Source organism: Rattus norvegicus, chromosome 14 (genome assembly GCF_021556685.1).
Source record: "Rattus norvegicus strain SHRSP/BbbUtx chromosome 14, alternate assembly SHRSP_T2T, whole genome shotgun sequence".
In the NCBI taxonomy this organism is placed as follows: domain Eukaryota; kingdom Metazoa; phylum Chordata; class Mammalia; order Rodentia; family Muridae; genus Rattus; species Rattus norvegicus.
In genome coordinates, this window is record NC_141547.1 from 101,749,476 (window position 1) to 101,770,092 (window position 20,617).

Here is a 20,617-nt window from a genome sequence, read left to right on the forward strand (position 1 = left end):
AGCTGCATTTGAGGATCCTGTGTTATAAAACAAACAAAGGTCAGCAGGCGATCCAGTGAGTAGTAAAGGTGCTTGCCACCAGCAATTGAAGGGACATGCATACACACAGTGATTATATCAAGTTCTTGGTTGATATATTAATGTATCTCTTTTTTAATGTGTAAGTGAGTTTAGAAATTAATTTTGGGTGCCAACAAAATTGCTGAGGGAGGATAAAGGTACTAGTACTAGGCCACTTAGATAAAGGAACTAGGCCATTCAGAACTCACACCGATGGAAGGAGCGAAGCCCAGCAGTCAGCTGAGCTAGGCCAAAACTATCCTGCCTTAGCTTCCTGACTGGCTGGAATTACTGGACATTTTTATTTTATTGTGAAATACACTGTTGTTTGTTTGCTTTTGTATCAAGAACCAAACCCAGGGCCTTTTATCTGAGAAACAGGAGTTTGCCACTATGTGCTAGGGAAACAATTGTAGTAGCATGGTGCTTTAATGTGGTTTGTTACGGTTTTGGACTTTTGTTTACCAGTGAGCCATATCTCAGATCAAAGTGTTTACTATTGGGTTGTTTGTTTTTGTTGTTTTGGGTGTTGTGAAACAGTCCAGGCTATCCTGGAACTCATTCTGTAGGTCAGGCTGGACTCCAACTCACAGAGATCTTTGCCTCTGCCTCTCAAGCACTGGGATCAGAGACAGGCACTGCCCCTACCGCCCGGCCCAATCAGTGTGTTTTTATTAACATATAATTACTTTGCTCTGTAATAGACCTTAAAACTTATTCCTTTTCTCTGACGTTTCTTACTTTTTAACAATAACCCCCTATTTTATCCTATCTCCTGAAAACCATCTTGTTGCTTTCCCAGGAATTTTTTACTTACTAGTAGTTTTAAAATTAAGTGATGATTACAGTCTAGCTATGTAAATTTCTTAGATTTAAGATTTATTTGGAGTGAAGTTCTAAACTAAGAATATATATTAATTATTTGACTTCATTGCCAAATTTAATTAGGAGTGATGTCGTGTTTTTGTTTTATAGGGTTTTGAAAGCTCAGTCTGATCACAGGTCTAGGCATGAAGGTAAGAGCTCAACAAAGTGTATTATAGGTGTTTTAATCTGTAAGTAAAGTGTGTAAGAGCCATGGTTAAATACTCTGTATTTAATAATGAGCATTTTGTCTTTATAACACAAACCATGTAATGCCTTTATTTTTTTTCAGTGTCCCATTATTCAATGTGGCTCTTGGTGAGCTGGGCGCATTGCTGCTCTTTAGTGAAGTCCAGCCTTGCGGACAGTGATCATTTACAAGACTGGCTAAGAAAACTGACCCTCCTCATTCCTGAGGTAAGATAACAAGGAGAGATCGGTGCTGCTGCTTCTACAAGCCTTTGTATTATTAGCATTGCTAATTAGCAAGATCAAATAATGGTGAAGGAATGGTCATGATTCCATTAGTCATTTTCATTATTTACCATTTAGATACAGGGTCTGATAAACTAAAGAGTGTAAATATCATACACTCCTATTTGTCACTTTTAAGTTGTGCTGTGTTCCGGATGTCCAGGTGGCCATATCTGGATAGTTCACTTGGAATCTGTGAAGTGACTAAAGTAAGTTTTTAGTTTTAAAAGTTGCTTGTGGTTCTAAAGTGTTTTGTCTTGTAATTTATGACGTAAATAACATAATTATGAAAAACCTTTAATCTATTTAATTTTATACCTGTATATTTTATATTTGTTTCTGCTTTATAACCATAGTTAAGCATTTTTTTTTTCTTCTTTTTTTCTTTTTTTTTTCGGGGCTGGGGACCAAACCCAGGGCCTTGCGCTTGCTAGGCAAGCGCTCTACCACTGAGCCAAATCCCCAAGCCCAGCATTTCTTTTAAAATAAAGTTAGCATGTACTGCCATGCACTAGTGAATACTTTATATGATTATATGTTGTTTACATGCATATGTGTGTAGTCAGAATATTATGCTATAAAATAATTGCTAGGCTGGTGATGTGAGTCAGCACTTGCTTGTGTTACGTGTGCTAGGGCTCTGTGTTCAGTCCTCAGTAAAACAAAACACTTGGTTACAGATGACCATACTCACCTGTGTTGTCAGCATGAGGACAGGCAACGCTAGGCTATTATTTGGGTTACCTTGGGCAACATAGAAGTTTTATTTCAAACAAACAAAAAACTTAGTAAAGCTCTCTCTGTTTCTGCTAACATGATCCCCTCCCTCTCCTCTCTCTTCTCCCCCACCCAACACGTGCACACACACAGACAAGTGCTCCTCCCGTTCCTGACGGCATCTTTCTCTCCCTTCTCAGTGCTGGGGTGCAAACCCGAGGCCTTGTTCATGCTGTCAGCTGCTCTAGTGCTGGATTGTATGTATGTGTTTATTCCAGGCTTTACCCTTTACCCTCCCTCCTTCTCCCTCTCCCTCTCCCTCTCCCTCCCCCCCAACCCCCCTCTCTCTCAGGTCTCATGTAACCCAGTTTGATAATGCAGTTTAGGATAAACTGAATTTCTTGAGACCGTCTGGCCTCCAACTAACTGAGTAGTTGAGCATAGCATTCCAGTGCTGGGATTTCAGTGTGCTTTACTATTACCTGATTGATAAAATGCTGGGGATTGAAAGTGGGTCGCAAACTTAAAGGAAACTCTTACCACTGAGCTGTTTACCTAGCCTGTGAACATCCTTTTAGTACTCAAGACTGCCTCTGATTTTTCCTGTAGACTGCAGTTCGCCACGAATCTTGCAATGGTCTCTATAAGCTATCTCTGTCAGGCCTAGATGGAGGAGACTCAATCCATCGATCTTTCCTTCTTTTGGCTGCCTCAACATTGTTGAAATTCCTTCCTGATGCTCAAGCACTCAAACCTCTAAGGGTGAGATTTTACCTCATTGCAAATTTGTTCCTGTGTACTGTATCCTTGTGGGTATCTCGTAAGTTCCTGATTTCCCCCTCTCCACCCTGAAGGACTGGGATTGTGAGCACGCAGCAGATGCCTCACCGTCCTCAGCATCAGCCTTCCAGCCCCTGACAGCACCCGCATGATTGGGTCAGCTTTGACTCATCTGCCATGAGCATGCTGTTCTGGAAATACTGTTTGTTCCCTCAAAGTTGAAAAATTATGGAGCACCTTCTTCGTTCATTTGTTTCTTTTAATTCCTCATGAAATTTTCAGACTTTTAATTCCTCTCGTTTTACCTAGTGTGACACTTTATAAAATGTAAAACGCTTTTATTACATAATAAATATAATAATTTTTATTATATAATAAAATGTTCAGTAGTATTTTATAATAATTTACAAAAATATACACTGTACAGTTTGCATATTTTTCTATGATTATATCTTTTCCAAATAATTGGAGTTTTTTTCCTTATTTTTGTTTTGTTTTGTTTGGTTGGTTTTTTGTTTTATTCTGTCTCCAGATTGAATTTGAACTACAGTTGTCTTCTCTTGTGGGCACCTTGATATTCTGGTTTTCTTTATCTCTTGCTTTCATGATCTTTAGAGTTCACCAGGAGTTCACTCTTCTTGCTTGTGTTTTATTTAGTTGTTAAAGCACATGTAATTTTGTAAAGTCTTTCCCTGCTTAAATATATTAATATTTTTAAAAGTGATTTTACAAGATAAAATTTGTTTTAATAGATAGATGATTATGAAGAAGAACCAATGTTAAAACCTGGATGTAAAGAATATTTTTGGTTGTTATGCAAATTAGTGGACAACATACATATAAAGGACGCTAGTCAGGTATGTTAAAAAAAGTACCTAGTAAATGTTAATATGCAACAAATATCCAAGTTATGCACATGGTTGTACATGGTTTTCATTGTCCTTTTAATTGTCCTTTTAGCTGATGGTACGTTTATTAGTCTCTTAAGTAGCCAGTGCTGCCCTAACTTTCCTGTTACATCATTCCTTTCTGTTCTGCTCTCGTTCCTTTCTTATTTTTATTTTGACTTTCAATCTTCATTTATATGTACTTCTGACCAATCTGAGATCCGCAAGGCCTCCATTAGAAGCGACATATGTATTATGCATGCTGGCATAAATGCATTGCCCACCAAGCCCAGGAGAGGACATATTATTCCCTGCATCAGTGGTTCTCAACCTGTGGGTCATGACCCATTTGGGGGGTCACATATCAAATGTCTTTCATATCAGATATTTAGATTTTGATTCATAACCACATCTGAATTTCAGTTATGAAGTAGCAATGAGATAATTTTATGGTTGGGTGTGAGGAGAACATGAGGCGTTGTAGTAAAGGGTGAGAGCATCAGGAAGGTTGACACACTCCAGGGCCTGGGGCTTTCTTACAGGCGGTGGTGATGCCGTCTCACTTGGCCTGTGCACCAGAGCCAGGCCTCTGGAAGAACGTCAAGTGCATTCACCCCTGAGCCATTTCTCCACCCCTGAAATTTGGATTTTTAAGTTATATATTATAGCAGGTAGATATATACAGCCCTGGATGTATAAAATAAATGTTAATGTTCATTAAAATATGTAAAAATAAATAAGTAAAAAATAAAGTTTTAATTGAAGTTATTTTAAGTTAATCTAAAACAACATTTTATTTTGAACATATAAGTGCTTGGATTAAAGGTGTGCCCTATCACGTCCAGCTACAAATAAAAATTTTTTTTTCTTGGTTCTTTTTTTCGGAGCTGGGGACCGAACCCAGGGCCTTGCGCTTCCTAGGCAAGCGCTCTACCACTGAGCTAAATCCCCAACCCCACAAATAAATTTTTAAAATAAATTTTCAAGATAAACTTGCCACATAGACTTTACATTTTCCTCCTTAATATAAATTTAGTTAAACCAGAAATGCATGTGTGTTAATTCTAAAGAAGTGAGAATAGCTTAAGGAGGATTGATTTTGATACTTGGGAACCATTTTATCTTAGCTTTTGCATACACATAAAAATACAAATGGAAGAATAGTCTATAGCCATCATAAAAATAGCCTGAGGTATTTATAGTGTCTGGGTTTCAGTTTTATAAGTAACTTGGTAAAGCCTTTTTGTTTGGGAAGTAATTACAAATTTAACATTGAGCAAGTTTTAACTTATGTAATTACTACTTTTTAAACCAGTTATATCTGATAAACATTTTCTTATAAATCTGACATTACCCATTTACTTATGCTAATGAAGAAGGTAGAATTTTTGTCAAAATAATTTTCCCTCTTATAGTTCTGGTTTCTTTGAGCATTGATTTGGATTATGTTCAGTCTATGAAGTCTGGTTTAATTTTATTTTTTTCAGATCTAAAACTAAAACTGGTAGAAATTAACTGTAATATTTAGTTTATCATTAAAGCGTGAATCAAAGGTAATGACAATAGGAAAAAGGAAGTGAGGATAGTGTACTGTATACACATTACAAGTAAATTGTGTAAATTGTGTCTTATTAAACGAAGTCAGGAAGAAACTTCCAGTGTCTTCTCAGGAGTTTACTGTTGTACTATAATTACTACTGTGGCTGTGATACTCTATCATGAGTTTTTTCTCTCTTTTTTCTTTTGCCTCCTGTATGCCAAGATTTAGGTCACACACCACTGCTCTTTTTAGTGGACCGTTAGCGATACACTTGAAAGCATAGGTTTTGGGGCTTTTCTTGTTTGTTTGTTTGGTTTTGATACTATGTAGGAGAATAGGTACATCGAGTTTATGACCTAGTTAATGTGACTTTTATTATATATAATGAAATAAGTTGTATTTTTCTAATTTGTGACACATCAAATATAAATCTATATTTGAATTTTGTATTTTCTTTTTGCCTTAAGACAACACTCCTCGATTTAGATGCTTTGGCAAGACATTTGGCTGACTGTATTCGAAGGTAAACATCTAATGCAGAGTTAACAGTTATGTTATTGAACAAAGATAAAGCAATGTCTTTATTTTATCTTTTGCTCGTATTCTTTTCATAGTAGAGAGATCCTTGATCACCTGGATGGTAATCTCGAAGACGATGGGCTTTCAGGGCTTCTGAGGCTTGCAACCAGTGTTATTAAGCACAAACCACCCTTCAAATTTTCAAGAGAAGGACAGGTATGTTTTAAAATATATTTATGAATCATAATTGAAGCTTTTTTTACATTGGATGTGTGTTCTCTTTTGCTTTACAAAGCCATGTTTGCTAGAACTTGGTGATGGGCTCTGAATAAATTAACAGTGAAAATAAGATGCTTAGAATATATGTTTAGGATGTAAAAACAAATTTTAATTTGTTACTTAGGGAAATATCTACTTTCACGTTTCCTGTGTGAAAACGTTTTTACCTATGTTTTCTCTTGCGCTCGAGTCCTCACATATTAGAATCAATTGGTAATAATCATTCTGTATGTAATGGTTTCACCTGCTTTCCTATGTTTTTTTTTAAAGATTTATTTATTTATTTTTTGTATGTGAGTACACTGTCGCTGTCCTCAGACACACCAGAAGAGGGCATCAGATCCCATTACAGATGGTTGTGAGCCACCATGTGGTTGCTGTAGAACTCAGGACCTCTGGAAGAGCAGTCAATGCTCTTAACCACTGAGCCATCTCTCCTGCTCATGCTTTCATATTTTTAAGGCCTACTTGAAATGTGTCTTGAATATTTACCACTCCTAATGACTGTTACTGGTACTTTTCTCATCTCCTGCAGTGAAGAAATTACTTCTCATTTTGAGAGCTGTTTTCTTGAGGTTACTTATCATGTTATATTATACACTGTAAGCAAAAGGGTACCATGACGTGTGTGTGTGATGTATATGTGTGTATTGTGTATGTATGTGTGTAATATATACATATAATGTGTATGTAACGTATATATGTGTATGTGTAAAGTGTGTGCACATACATATACATCATACATACACAAAAGTACTGGTTCTATGAAACTTGTATTATTTCATCTTCTCTGTAACAAACTCCACAACCCCTTTTTTACTTGTTACTGATTTTTGTACTAGTTTTTATTGATTGATAACAGTATTTAAGAAATAACACTGATCAGTTTATGACTAATATCCCAGGTCATTTCTTTTAAATGTGTGAGTGCTAGACTTTCAGGGACTGGAATCATGTACCAGCACAGCCCACAGCTTCTCTGACTGTTTAAAACCATAACTAAGTGATTAGTGAAATTTTGTATAGATAAACCCAGCGAACATTTTATCTTCTGTCCTAGCACTCGCTAATTCCCTTTTTATGACTTTTAGTTAACTGTTTTACCACAGTAATAACAGTTTATAACTCTTGGAATGTGCTCAACATCTGGTTACTATTAATTGACTGCAGTCAACTGGTGACACTTGGGAGGCTGACAGAGTTCTCATTGCAGTTTTGACTACTAACAAGGTTCTTAATAATGTTTCTGCTTTTCTGCATGGCTGGCACTCAGGGTGCGTGAGGTGCTTCTGTTCTTGCTGTTCACCAGATGGAGAAGCATTAGTAGGACTTGGCAAATAGGGAATAACAAGGCTTTAAATAATAATACTGTGCAATAATAATCTGTCGGGATAGATGTGAACTTTCAGTAGGGGAGTAACTAAAGGATGGGTCCATCCTAGTTCGTTGTCTTCAAGAGAAAGAGCACTGGTCAGACTGTCAGATGATGATGTCTGACACCTTAGTAAATCAGAGTCAGGCGTTCTGTCGTCCAGCTTGTTTGGAATATAATTGGTGCTTCCTTTTTTCTTACCTCCTAGGAATTTTTAAGAGATGTCTTCAATCTCCTGTTTTTGCTGCCCAGTCTAAAGGACCGGCGGCAGCCAAAGTGCAAGTCCCATTCTTCTCGAGCTGCGGCCTACGACCTGTTGGTAGAGATGGTCAAAGGGTCTGTGGAGAACTACAGGCTAGTCCACAACTGGGTCATGGCCCAGCATATGCAGTGTAAGCATCTTCTTTCTCTTGCAAATGTACATTGAACTCAGAAGGGAAAGGCAAAAGAACATTGATTAAAGCATCAGCTTTCCACACACTTTGTTATGCACATTTGATAAAATAGTCAGCATTGGTTTTTATTAGAAAAATGTAGAAAACCTTTATGTATTCTAGATATTTGTGCTTTTTTTGTATAAAGTAATATAATACCAAGTAAAATAAAGCTCTGAGTATTATCTGAATTTTCATAATTAGATTTAAAATGTTTTTTATACAGTTAATATTTTAAATTACAATTCTCTATATGTTAATTAGGTAATCAGTGGAGGCAGTAGCTGCCAATCAGAGCCAGATGTGTTTACGTTTGTCTGGGGCCTCGTCTCCCTCTTTTTCTCAGCAGCCCATGCACCTTATAAGTGGGACTACTGGCCTCATGAGGACGTGCGTGCAGAATGCCGGTTTGTCGGCCTGACTAACCTTGGAGCGACTTGCTACTTGGCTTCCACCATTCAGCAGCTTTATATGATACCAGAGGCGAGGCAGGCTGTCTTCACTGCTAAGGTAGAGGTCCGAACTGTAAACCCAAGCTTAAAGAGTTTGCATAAATCATAATTAATTTGATATAATAATATATTGCTTAATATCAAGAATATATGGGAAAGGAAACTCTTGTTGTTCTGACTCTTTCCTATATTTGATTTTATTCCCACTGTCATGTGTGAATTCTCCAAGGACAGTGATTTGTGGGCTTTGTGTGTTTAGCGTGCGTAGTTAGTGCTTCAGTGATGTGAGTGAGATCTCTGTTCAGCTTCATCAGTTTGTTAGTTCACTTTACATCCCATTGCCACCCTCCTTCCCCGTCCTTCTCCTAGTTGTACCCTTACAAATCCCCTGCCCCAGTACTCTGAATGGAAGACCCCTTTGGGTACCACCCCACCCTGGGGTATCTAGTCCAGTAAGACTCTGCATCTCCTCTCCCACCAAGGCCCAGTTAGGATAAGGGTGTCCATTGGCAGGCAGCAGAGTCAGAGACAGCCCTGGCTTCAACTGAAGACCAACTTGCACATCTTCTGCAAATGTGTGGGGGCCTGGGTCCAGTCCCTGCATGCTCTTTGGTTGGTGGTTCCGTCTCTGTGAGCCCCCGTGGCCCAGGTTAGTGGACTTTCTAGGTCTTCTTATGGTGTACCCTCTGGCTCCTTCAGTCTTTCCCTTACTCTTGCACAAGATTCCCCAAGCTCTGCCTGATGTTTGGCTGTGGTCTGTGCATCTGTTCCATCCCCTGCTGATGAGAAGCCTCTCAGGAGACAGTTATTTGAGGCTTCCCTCTGCAAGCACAGCAGAGTAATTAATAAAGTCAGGGGTGGGCTCTCTCACTTTTTTTTTTCTTCCTTTTTTTTTTTTTCTGGAGCTGAGGACCGAACCCAGGGCCTTGCGCTTGCTAGGCAAGCGCTCTACCACTGAGCTAAATCCCCAACCCCTGACTTTTTTTTTTTTTTTTTTTTTTTTAAAGACAGGCCTTTTCTGCATATAGCCCTGGCAGTCCTGGAACTCACTCTGTAGAGCAGGCTGGCCTTGAACTCAGAGATCCTCCTGCATCACCTCCTGAGCACTGGGATCAGAGTTGTGCAGCACCACTGCCCAGCGTGGACTGCTTTATAAAACCAAAGACTTACCAAAGAGTCATGTTCTCAGCGCTTTTCTTCCGCTCTAGATAATGGTGTGGTCATCGCTTTGGTGTTTATTTGTTTGTTTTGTTCATGTTAAAGAACTCTTTAAAGTTCCAGCACTGTCGGCAGTTAGCATTAACAAAAAGTAACGTGTTCAGTTAGACCTAAACCCGAGCTAATACTAGAGACGGTTAGCACTTCCTCTTCAAAGGACAAATGGGGCACTTCCCATCATCCTCATCAGGGTTCTCACAGCCATCTGTGATTGGAGCTCCCAGATGCATTCACATATAACAGAATCAAAAATAAAATACATTTTAAAATTGAATTTCAATCTATGTAACATTTCGTATTTTTAAAATCTGTTTGTTTAGTTGAATGTGGAAGTATGCATTTTTAGCTTAGAAACCAGGGAGGTTAGCCTAGACTACATGGTGAGTTACAGGGCAGCCAAAGCTGCCAAGAGGGAGCCTGTCTTCAAAAAGAAAACTGAGTTTGGAAATTTATATTTTAAATGACTTCTCATAAGCTCAAATATTAGGTCCGTCTTTGAAAGTACACATACTCTTAAGTATTTTTCCCAATTTGTTAATCCCTTTTATTCAAACCTTTTACAATTAATTATACACTCACACACACACACACACACACACACACACATATACATATATATGTGTGTGTATATATATACATATGTGTGTGTGTGTGTGTGCGCGCGCAACACAGGTTTTTATTTTCTTAATCATTTATAATGGTAAACGGCAAAGCTGTGCTGCTTTTCTCTCTCCCCGGATTGGCACAGAGAGCAGGTGTATGACGCTGAGCCTGGCGCTCTCAGGAGCTTCACAATGAGTGGCTGACAGGCAGCGGCAGCCATCTCTACCCTTCACAGTGATTTTAATACTTGAATTGAAACTTAGGCTTATCTATCCAGTGTTTGACTTGTATTGGGATCTCTCCTAAAAGAGAACTAGCTCTCCACCAGACACAGTGGCGGACACTGTGACTCCAGCACGTGAGAGGTCATGGTAGGAAGACCACAAGCTGCAGGCTGTGGTAGTCAGTGTTGTGTTGTTATAAAGAGACGCCATGTCAGTTCTTAGAAAAGGAAGCATTTAATTGGGCCATGCTTACAATCCCAGAGCTTTATGTTTGCTATCCTTAAGGCAGGGGACATGGTGGCTCCCAGGCAGACCTGAGAGCTGAGAGAGAGTTGTTCATCTGGATTATAGAAGAGAGACTGACTGTTCATCTGGATTATAGAGGAGAGACTGACTGGGCCTGCCTTCGGCTTGTGAAACCTTAAAGCCCACCCTAATGACACCTCTCCAACAAATCCCAACCTCTCAGTCCTTTCTCAGTAGTGCCACCTCCTACCCATTCAGACCCAAACCTATGGGGCATCCTTACTCAAAGCACTACACAGGCTACCTCACCGGACCCGAGGACTTGTCTTTTCTGTTTCCTTTTTCTTTTTCTTTTTGTAAGGGAAGGATGACTGATTGGGTAAAGCACTTGCTGTGGAAGCTAAAAGATTCTGAATTGGACCCCTAGCACCCATGTTAAAAGCCAAGTATTTGGTGCCTATTGTGTGATCCGGATGTAGGGACGGCAGATACGAGGCTATCCCGAAGTTTGCTGATCAATCAGTTTAGCCAAAATACAGGAGGTCCCAGTGGGAGACAACGCATCCTGAAGTAAGGCAGCTCCTGTGGTCCACACTGAAGGTCGACCTCTGCAGTGCATGCATATGTACAGCGCACACAGATTAACCAAATGAAAATATAGATAAAAGCAGTCAGGGTGTTAATTATAGCAGAGTCTCCAGTCATGGATTGTAGTATGTTAATGTTTAGATTGTTTACAAAATCATGAACAATATTCTGTCTTAGGATTTAAGTCTATTGTTCCAGGAAAAAGAACAGATATGATTAATTGATACTGAGTTGTCATTTATAATATTGAGTTAACGCTACAGGGGAATTTACATTCTTGAAGTGCTTTTTATTCTTGTGATTCGATAAGGTATGAGATCTAGAGAACAGTTTTTAAGAAGATTGGTGTATATTCAATTTTCCATCATAGTGGCCGTCATTGTATTTATTGTGGTGGAGAGATACCCTGAGTTTTCTAAGAGAGAGAGAGTGAAATGTGAGGTGTTTCCTTCCACACAGCTGAAAGGATGAAGAGGTGCAGTATTCACATTGTAGGTCTCTGGGCATGTCCACTGCCACCCTTAGTGTTCTCACTGTTTCCTCTTGACTTTCAGTATTCAGAAGATATGAAGCACAAGACTACTCTTCTGGAACTCCAGAAAATGTTTACATATTTAATGGTATGTTTGAAAAATTTGCAAAATTAACTATTAAGATTTTTTTTAAACAAAAAGTAAAGGTAGTGACCATAAATATTATACTGACTTTGTTGATTAGACTTCCTGTTTTCTTTTTCCTTTTTTTTTTTTTTTTTTTTTTTGGAGCTGGGGACCGAAACCAGGGCCCTGCGCTTGCTAGGCAAACGCTCTACCACTGAGCTAAATCCCCAACCCCGACTTCCTGTTTTCAAACAAAGTTTTTTGTTATCTTTCTTCTTTGTAATAAAGACTTTCAGTAATCACAACTGAGTTACTTACATTCTATTAATTTGTCCTTTATTTCTTGTGTTTTTCCTGTCACTGGTTGCCTTTTCAAGGAAACCACCATGACCAAAAACAACTTGGGAAGGAAAGTTACACTTGCACAGTAAACTGTTTGTCACCAAAGGAAGTCAGGACAAGAACTCCAAAACAGGGCAGATCCTGGAGGCAGGAGCTGATGCTGAGGCTATGGAGGGTGCTGCTTAGTGGCTTGCTCCTCGGGGCTTGCTCAGCCTGCCTTCTTATATAACCAGGACCACAAGTGTAGCAATTGCACCACTCATGATGGGCTGGGTGTTCCCTCATCAGTCACTAAGAAAATGCCCCACAGGCTTGCATACAGCCAGATCTCACGGAGATGTTTTCTTAGTTAAGGTTTTCCCTCTCTGCTGATTTCTAGCTTGTGTCAAGTTGATGTGAAACCAGCCACTGCACTGATTTAACTCTTTTATACAAACTTTCTAACTGGTGTCTCTTTGTCCCTTTTAAGTCTTATCTTCACATCAGCAAAAGTAATGGATCTTTAAAAAAAAAAAAAAAAAACTAGATTGGGCTGGAGAGATGGCTCAGTGGTTAAGAGCACTGACTGCTCTTCCAGAGGTCCTGAGTTCAATTCCCAGCAACCACATGGTGGCTCACAACCATCTGTAGTGCCCTCTTCTGGTGTGTCTGAGGACAGCTATAGTGTACTCATATACACAAACTAGTAAATACATCTTTAAAAAGAGAAAAAGAATCTAGCTGGTGTCCTAGAGGATCTGGTCCTGTTCCCAGCATCCATCTGGAGCTCACAACCCTCTGTAACCAGGTCCCGAGGATTTGATGGTCTCTTCTGGCCACAGTAGGCACTGCATGTGCTTGGTGCACAGACAGACATGCAGACACGGCTCCATATAAAGAAAGTAAAAGTAAATAAAAGTTATAAAACTGGAAACAACAAGATCTTTTCTGTATTGGGACCTCACTAAAAGCTGTTTAGAGCTCGCCGTATTTGTTGAGTTTTGCCCTCCCACTGTATCAGTCAGTCACAGTTGCTTGTAAACCCAGCTTTCTTCCCTAGTTATGCAGACAGTACGTGCACGCACACATAGATTAAAATAGAAAGCGAATTTTACGGCATGCCTTTTCAGTTATTTTTTTGAAATTATAATTTAATTACAATTCTCCTATCCCTTTTCTACCGCTAAAACTTTCCATATATCCCTCCCTGCTCTCTTTCAAACACTTGGTCTTTCCCCCCACCAATTGTTACTGTGTGTATCTATGCATATATATATATATATATATATATCCCTAAATATAGCCTATTCAGGAGATATACTGTTTCTTGTATCTATGTTTTCAGAGCTGACAGTTTAGCACATATCTCATAGCAGGAGAAGTTTTTAAAACATTTCATTCTTTTTACAGGATGTATTGTATTTATTGTCTTATTCATGCTACTTAACCAGCTTCACATTGAGCCCTTGAAGCCCATTACCTAGCTGCTTTTCCATTTGTATGGTTATTTGTATAAGGCTTTTCAGACCTTTTCTCTATTTCCTTCCTGTTGTCTAATCAACTAGAGGTCTTAGAGTCAACAAAATATTTGTGAGTTTCTGTGTTTCTCTTCTCCTTCTGATACTAAGTTTTACCTGTTAGAATCTTCAGTACAGATTACGTCATTAGTGTCCTGTAATCTCAGACTGAAAAAAATGTGCTTTTTCTAAATAAAATAGAAAATATATTGGTTCTTTTTGATGTTGCCTCATTCTAGGGCAGGGTATTGCTGTGTATGTGGATCTTTTTCTTAAAATCCTGTCCCAGCTATGTGAATGTTTGGAATACAGGCACAGCACCACTGTGCCCTGGTTGTTAAACTTTCCTTTTAAGAGAGGTTGAGCACATTTGAAGTGACAGAATCCAAAACTGCTCTTTAAACCAAGCCCTCTCTGCCAAATAAGGTTTCTCTGTTTAGCCTGGCTGTCCTGGAGCAGCCATAGAGCAGGCTGTCCTGGAGCAGCCGTAGAGCAGGCTGGCCTCAGACTCAGCAGTATCCCAGCCTCTGCTTTCTGAGCACTGGGATCAACACTGTGCCCTCACTCCTAACTCTGATCTGAGCTGCTTTAAAGAAAATTCCATAAAGTTCAGTGTATGGAAATTTGCTTGGCTTGCAAAAGTTTATTTTATGCTTTATAATTAAAATTTTAGTTCCAATAATAATTTCATAAGATAAATTTTATAATCTCAACATCTGGATCATTAAACTAAAAATACCATTCAACTCAGACAAGAGAAGTGAAGGGCGTATCTGGAAAAATTGTCTTCAGCTGACGGTAGTGGAGAATTCCTCCAGCCCTAGCTTGCAGGAGTCTAAAACAGGCAGCGGGATATTTTGAAGTCTGCCTGGGCTACCATGAGTTGGGGGTGGGGGGAGGTGGGAGGGTGGCGATGGGAACAAACGTTCTCACTTGCTTTGTTGTTTTGAGTTTGTCTTATTTTCTGTTGGGGCAGAGATTTTGTTGTTGTTTCAGTGTTTAATTGTTTGGCTTTTGTTCTTACATTTTTGAGCTAGAGTCTCTTGTAAATCCAGGAGGTCCTGATTTTTTAGCCTTGGATTCCAGGTCCTTCTCCTTACACCTTCTAAGTGCTGAGGACATGGCGTTTCCACACTGTGTGATTGTTGTTGGTGTTCATTCGTTCCTCACCTGGAGTCTCTTCCTCCCTTCTCTTGCAGGAGAGTGAGTGCAAAGCATACAACCCTAGGCCTTTCTGTAAGACGTACACGATGGATAAGCAGCCTCTGAACACCGGGGAGCAGAAGGATATGACAGAGTTTTTCACAGACCTCATTACCAAAGTGGAAGAAATGTCTCCAGAACTGGTTAGTGCCAGAATACTGAAAATTTGTCTGAAATTTATTGAAATTTGAATTTCAATCACTGACTCCGATTTGTTTTGTATTAAAGAAAAATACTGTCAAAAGCCTGTTTGGAGGTGTCATAACAAACAATGTTGTTTCTTTGGTAAGTATATCTGTTTGTTGTTTTTTAAGGTTTTTTTTGGGTAGGGACACTTGTAATAAACTGCTAATTTTTGCTTGTTGATCATCCAGGATTGTGAACATGTCAGTCAAACTGCTGAAGAGTTTTATACCGTGAGGTGCCAGGTGGCAGACATGAAGAATATCTACGTGAGTGATGCTGCACACACACACTCACACACACTCACACACACTCACACACACTCACACACACACACACTCACACAACAGATTCGTCATAAGAAGAAATTGCTGTTTCCATGCATTTTTTTCTTTTTTTGCTCTTTAAGTATTAGACTATCTAATTGCTTATTTCCCAGTAAAAGGGTAAATGTTTTTTAAAAGTTAGATTTCATATGAGCCAAAAAAAAATTAATTTAATTTGAAATTGCCTTTTACCAAAAAGGAAATTGATTTTTTTTGTGTATTCTCATCAAATTGCATGCTGTCAATCATGTCAACTTCCCAATGTTGGTCTACACATAGGAATCTCTTGATGAAGTCACTATTAAAGATACCTTAGAAGGGGACAACATGTACACTTGTTCTCATTGTGGGAAGAAAGTCCGAGCGGAGAAAAGGTATGTTGTCTGGAATGTAATTTTATCACTTTGATAAATTACCCACAGGAATAGAAAGACAAACTAAGGATAGTGTGTAGACCTTGATAGCAACTGTGTGTAAATGTGATGTCAGTAATGGACAGACGGTATAGTATAAGCAGGCATATTACTGTTTAAGCTCAGTATCACTAAGGAACTGTTACCATTCAGTGAAGTTTAATTTAACATATACAGGAGGATGGGAAGTGGGAATCTCTAAACTTGTCATCTCTCTGCGTCTTCTTAGAAGAGACATGAAAGATGAGGGTAGTGATCATACTTGTGTGTGTGCACGGACTCAGGTGTCTAGTTTTAGTGACTGGTTTCTAGATAATAAAGCACTTTTTAGTTTGGAAGTACTTTTACATGATTAAATTTAGTCAGTACATCATGTTGTGGTAAATTAACTATCATCATTATTATTAATATCAAAATTGTTTTTCATTTAACAATTGAAGGTGTGGTTTCACAGAAAGATCAGGGTTACTTCTCGAATGTTGGTCTCTAGGGCAGCAGATTCAGATGAGTGGAACAGTTTATGTCTGCTCAACCTGCGCTCTCTCTGCCCGGAACTGTCTTATAAGCAGTCTCCTCCTGACCGGATCTTAGAAAAAGATCTGAGCGGAAGCTAAATTTGGAGGTTAAAATTTTAGTTTAAAAGTTTAAAGCTGGGGCTGGAGAGATGGCTCAGCGGTTAAGAGCACCCGACTGCTCTTCCAGAGGTCATGAGTTCAATTCCCAGCAACCACATGGTGGCTCACAACCATCTGTAAAGAGATCCGATGCCCTCTTCTGGTGTGTGTGAAGACAGCTACAGTGTACTTATATAAAATAAATGAATAAATCTTTTAAAAAAAAAAAGTTTAAAGCTGGAGAGATGGCTCAGTGGTTAAGAGCACTGACTGCTCTTCCAGAGGTCCTGAGTTCAATTCCCAGCGACCACATGGTGGCTCACAACCATGAAATATAGTGAAATCTTGGGCCCTCTTCTGGCTTGCAGGTGTACATGCAGATACTCACACATTATTAAGTACTAAGTTTCTGTAGAACTTTCCAAGTCGTTCTTGCCCTTGCACTACAGATATTGATTCTCTTTTGGATTACTTGTGTTTTGATGCATTTATCATGAACACTTCCTTGGGTTATGATTCTTATAGATATTTTTGGAAAATAATAGTTTAACATTCCTCAAATGTAGAAAAGAAACATAGCTGGGACTCCGGAACGAGCTAAGTAAACATAGCTGGGACTCAGGAACGAGCTTAGTAAACATAGCTGGGACTCAGGAACGAGCTTAGTAAACATAGCTGGGACTCAGGAACGAGCTTAGTAAACATAGCTGGGACTCCGGAAGGAGCTTAGTAAGCATTCCACAGTGCTCCTGCTGAGGACATTCGTGGTTGCTCATAGCCGTCTTTAACTCTAGCTCCAAGGAGCTTCAAGGACACACACTCATACATGCACCTTTGCAAACACCCCACCCCCACCCCAGCAAACTATTAAAAAAGAGTAGCAAAAGTGTGGGCTGAAGAGACGCTCAGTATACAAGAACACTTTGATCATCCAGAGGATCTGAGTTCAGTTTCTAGCACCTACATCTGTGACTCATAACTGCCTGTAACTCCAGCTTCAAGGGCTGGTATGGTGACACATGTCTTTAAATCCAGTACTCAGGAGGCAGAGGCAGAGGCAGAGGCAGAGGCAGATGGAACTCTTGAAAGTTTTAGGACAGGCAGGACTACATGTCCTGTGTCCAAAATCAAACAAACATCAACTGGAAACGTAACTCCAGCTACAGGTATTCATGGCCCTTCTGGTCCCATGGAAACCCCCACATATGGCTTGCATATATATGGACACACAGAAATACATATAAGTAAAAGTGAACCTTTAAAAAAATAATAATCCAAGGCTAGCCTGGTCTACAGAATGAGTTCGAGGACATCCAAGGCTAACTTGGGGAGAGACAAAAGGGGGAGGAGGGGAGGAGAGAGTGAAACCCTTTAAAAAAGAAAAAAAGCATTGTCTGCCTTTGGGAAAACTGTGTGTCCACCCACTCCCTCTAAACCAAGTACCTCCAGCAGCCCACGCAGTACTTCTAGAGAAAGTCCCTCATTTTACTTCAGTTAGGTAGGAGTTTATAAAGTAGTCTCATTGTAAAAATGATTATTTCCTGCACATTGGTTGATCCTGTGCCATAATAACACATTCATTCTTAAAATTTTTTACGTGAGATGCCATGTGTTTCTCAGTCAGTTGGGCCGTTTGATGGCTCAGCAGTAGTGCATTATGGAATTAACAGGTTAAGTCTTTGTGGGGTCACTGTGCTTGTACTGTGGTGTCCATGAGAAATAGACAAAGCATGTAGAAAGAGGAAGCATTGCCATCACCAAGTTATAGAACCAGATTATAGTCCCTTTCACTTTCATATATTTCTATTCTTTCACGATTAAGACATGAGTATGGATTTTATGGTGTGTGAGCATACATGTGTGCAGGGATACACATAGGCATATATGTGTGTGTGTGTGTGTGTGTGTGTGTGTGTGTGTGTGTGTGTGTGTGTGTGTGTAGAAAACACAGGTCAATGTTGTATATCTGTCTTGGTTTTTCTATTGCTGTTGGGGTTTGTTGTTGTTTTGTGTGGGTTTTTTTTTTTTTTGGCTCTTCAGGATTTTCTGTGTAACTGAGCCCTGGCTGTCCTGGACTCAACTTTGTAGACCAGTTTTGACCTCTAGCTTATGGAGATCTGCCGGCTTCTGCCTCCCATGTGCTGTGTGTAAAGCTGTGTGCCACCACATCCAGCCCTCTTTCTCTCTCTCTCTCTCTCTCTCTCTCTCTCTCTTTAAGATTTATTTATTTATTATATAAGTACACTGTAGCTGTCTTCAGACACACTAGAAGAGGGCATCAGATCTCATTACAGATAGTTGTGAGCCACCATGTGGTTGCTGGGATTTGAACTCAGGACCTCTGGAAGAGCAGTCAGTGCTCTTAACCTCTGAGCCAACTCTCCAGCCTCCATCTTGTTTTTTTTTTTAAAAACAAAGTCTTTTACCGAATACGGAGCCTGCTGTTTATGGAGTCTGTCAGAAAGTCCCAAGGCTTTTCTTTTCTCTGTCTTTTTGGTGCTGCTACTGCACCAGGCTTTTATATAAATCCTGGGGGTATGAACTCAGGGCTTTGTGCCTTACTAACTGTGTCATCTTTCTAGCCTCTTGTCTCTCCCTTACTACTTAAATGCTTGAGGAGTCAGTAAAATGGAGCCACAGATAGAAGCATCATTTGCAGCACAAGCCTTAAGACCTGAGTTCAGCGCTAGAAGCTGCCCATGTAGAACAGTGGCTGTGGTGGCGTGTGCATCCATCCTCTCAGTACTCCTAACCCAAGACAGTACATGCAGACCAGTCACCTGGAAGCTTACAGTCCATCTGTCTGTAACATACAGTGCAGCGGAAACAAGGCCTTGCATCAACAAGGAGAGAAGAGAAAACTCCTGAAAGACTCCTAAAAGTTGTGTCTGACTTTCATACACGTATACATACACACACATACAAACAAATTTTAAAAACTGATCTGGGAAGATGGCTCAATGGTCACAAATTGTTTGCTGTGTCAGCAAGTGTACACCTAAGTTTAGACCACCAGCCCCCACCATGAAAGACCAGCATGGGAATATGCATCTGCTTCCCAAGTGCTATAAAGTTGAAGTAGGAAGATGCCAACAGTAAAAATGCCAGCCCTAGGTTCACTGAGAGATCCTTTCGTTAACAAAACCAAAAAAGGTTAAAGGCTCTCTGTTCCTAAGACCTACGCCCACGGTTGATTGTTGGGATGCACATTGTGGACGTTGAAGTCCAGCTCCATAAATTATCCCCTGAATACTACACCAATGGTATGATAAATGCTGTCCACACACTTCAACAAGAGTGTGCACATATGTGCAGACACACTAATCCAACCAATGAATAAAATATTCTAGCTATTAAAGAAATACAACAGAGAATGATAGATGTTTCCTAATGTCAACCCCTGGCCTCCCATAGATGGCTGTGTGGATGAGCACACTCCTCCCCGCACCCCAGTCACAATAGACGACTTGTAGTATTGCTACTTTACGTTGATTATTAGATTAATAGATGTAGCACAAATACAAATGGAACTAAGGTATTTTTAAATAGAAAATCTAATAAATTTGTCTCCCTCCTCATCCCTCAGGGCTTGTTTCAAGAAATTACCTCGTATTCTGAGTTTCAATACTATGAGATATACATTTAATATGGTCACGATGATGAAAGAGAAAGTGAATACGCACTTTTCCTTCCCCTTACGCTTGGACATGACACCCTATACAGAAGATTTCCTCATGGGGAAGAGTGATAGGAAAGAAGGTAAGTTCTTCTTCTCAGGCCTCTGTTAGTGAAAGTCTTTGTTAACAAGGAAACTCTGAACGGAAAAGGGCTTATGCTACCTTTCAACTACATGGTTCTAAAAACTAAATAAAATCTTATTAAAAGTATTTTTATTTGTGTGCATGCTGTCTGCATGTATGTGTAGCACATACATACAGTGTCCAGAGAAGCCAGAAGAGGGCATCAGATTCCCTGCAGCTGGAGTTAAAGATGGTTGTGATCCACGATTTGGGTGTTGGGAATTCACCCCGGTCTTATGGAAAAGCCGGCAGTGTTGTTACCTACTGAGCTTTCTCTCCATCCCAGAAAGGACACTTGCTTTAGAGACCATGTAGTGTATTTACTCACTGAGCTCATATTCAGACTCTTTGAGGACCATGGTCTATCTTTTTTTCCAGTGACTG

The 20,617-nt window shown here is 39.7% G+C and overlaps 1 protein-coding gene across 10 annotated transcripts in view; it reads left to right on the forward strand.

The window, feature by feature from the left end:
* The window catches only part of Usp34 (ubiquitin specific peptidase 34), a 190,610-nt gene that overhangs the window by 120,973 nt on the left and 49,020 nt on the right, over positions 1–20,617 (forward strand). For 6 of the 10 annotated variants that reach the window (XR_015636753.1, XM_087583898.1, XM_087583902.1 and 3 more), the window contains 14 exons: positions 1,036–1,076; positions 1,217–1,341; positions 2,725–2,877; positions 3,648–3,752; positions 5,790–5,845; positions 5,937–6,057; positions 7,701–7,884; positions 8,273–8,436; positions 11,812–11,877; positions 14,894–15,040; positions 15,126–15,182; positions 15,272–15,349; positions 15,686–15,780; positions 20,020–20,192. Coding sequence is in view for 8 of the 10 variants with exons in the window: in XM_087583898.1 (XP_087440024.1) it covers positions 1,036–1,076; positions 1,217–1,341; positions 2,725–2,877; positions 3,648–3,752; positions 5,790–5,845; positions 5,937–6,057; positions 7,701–7,884; positions 8,273–8,436; positions 11,812–11,877; positions 14,894–15,040; positions 15,126–15,182; positions 15,272–15,349; positions 15,686–15,780; positions 20,020–20,192 (1,565 nt within the window). In the remaining 2 variants the exon portion in view is untranslated. 10 annotated transcript variants of the gene reach the window in all.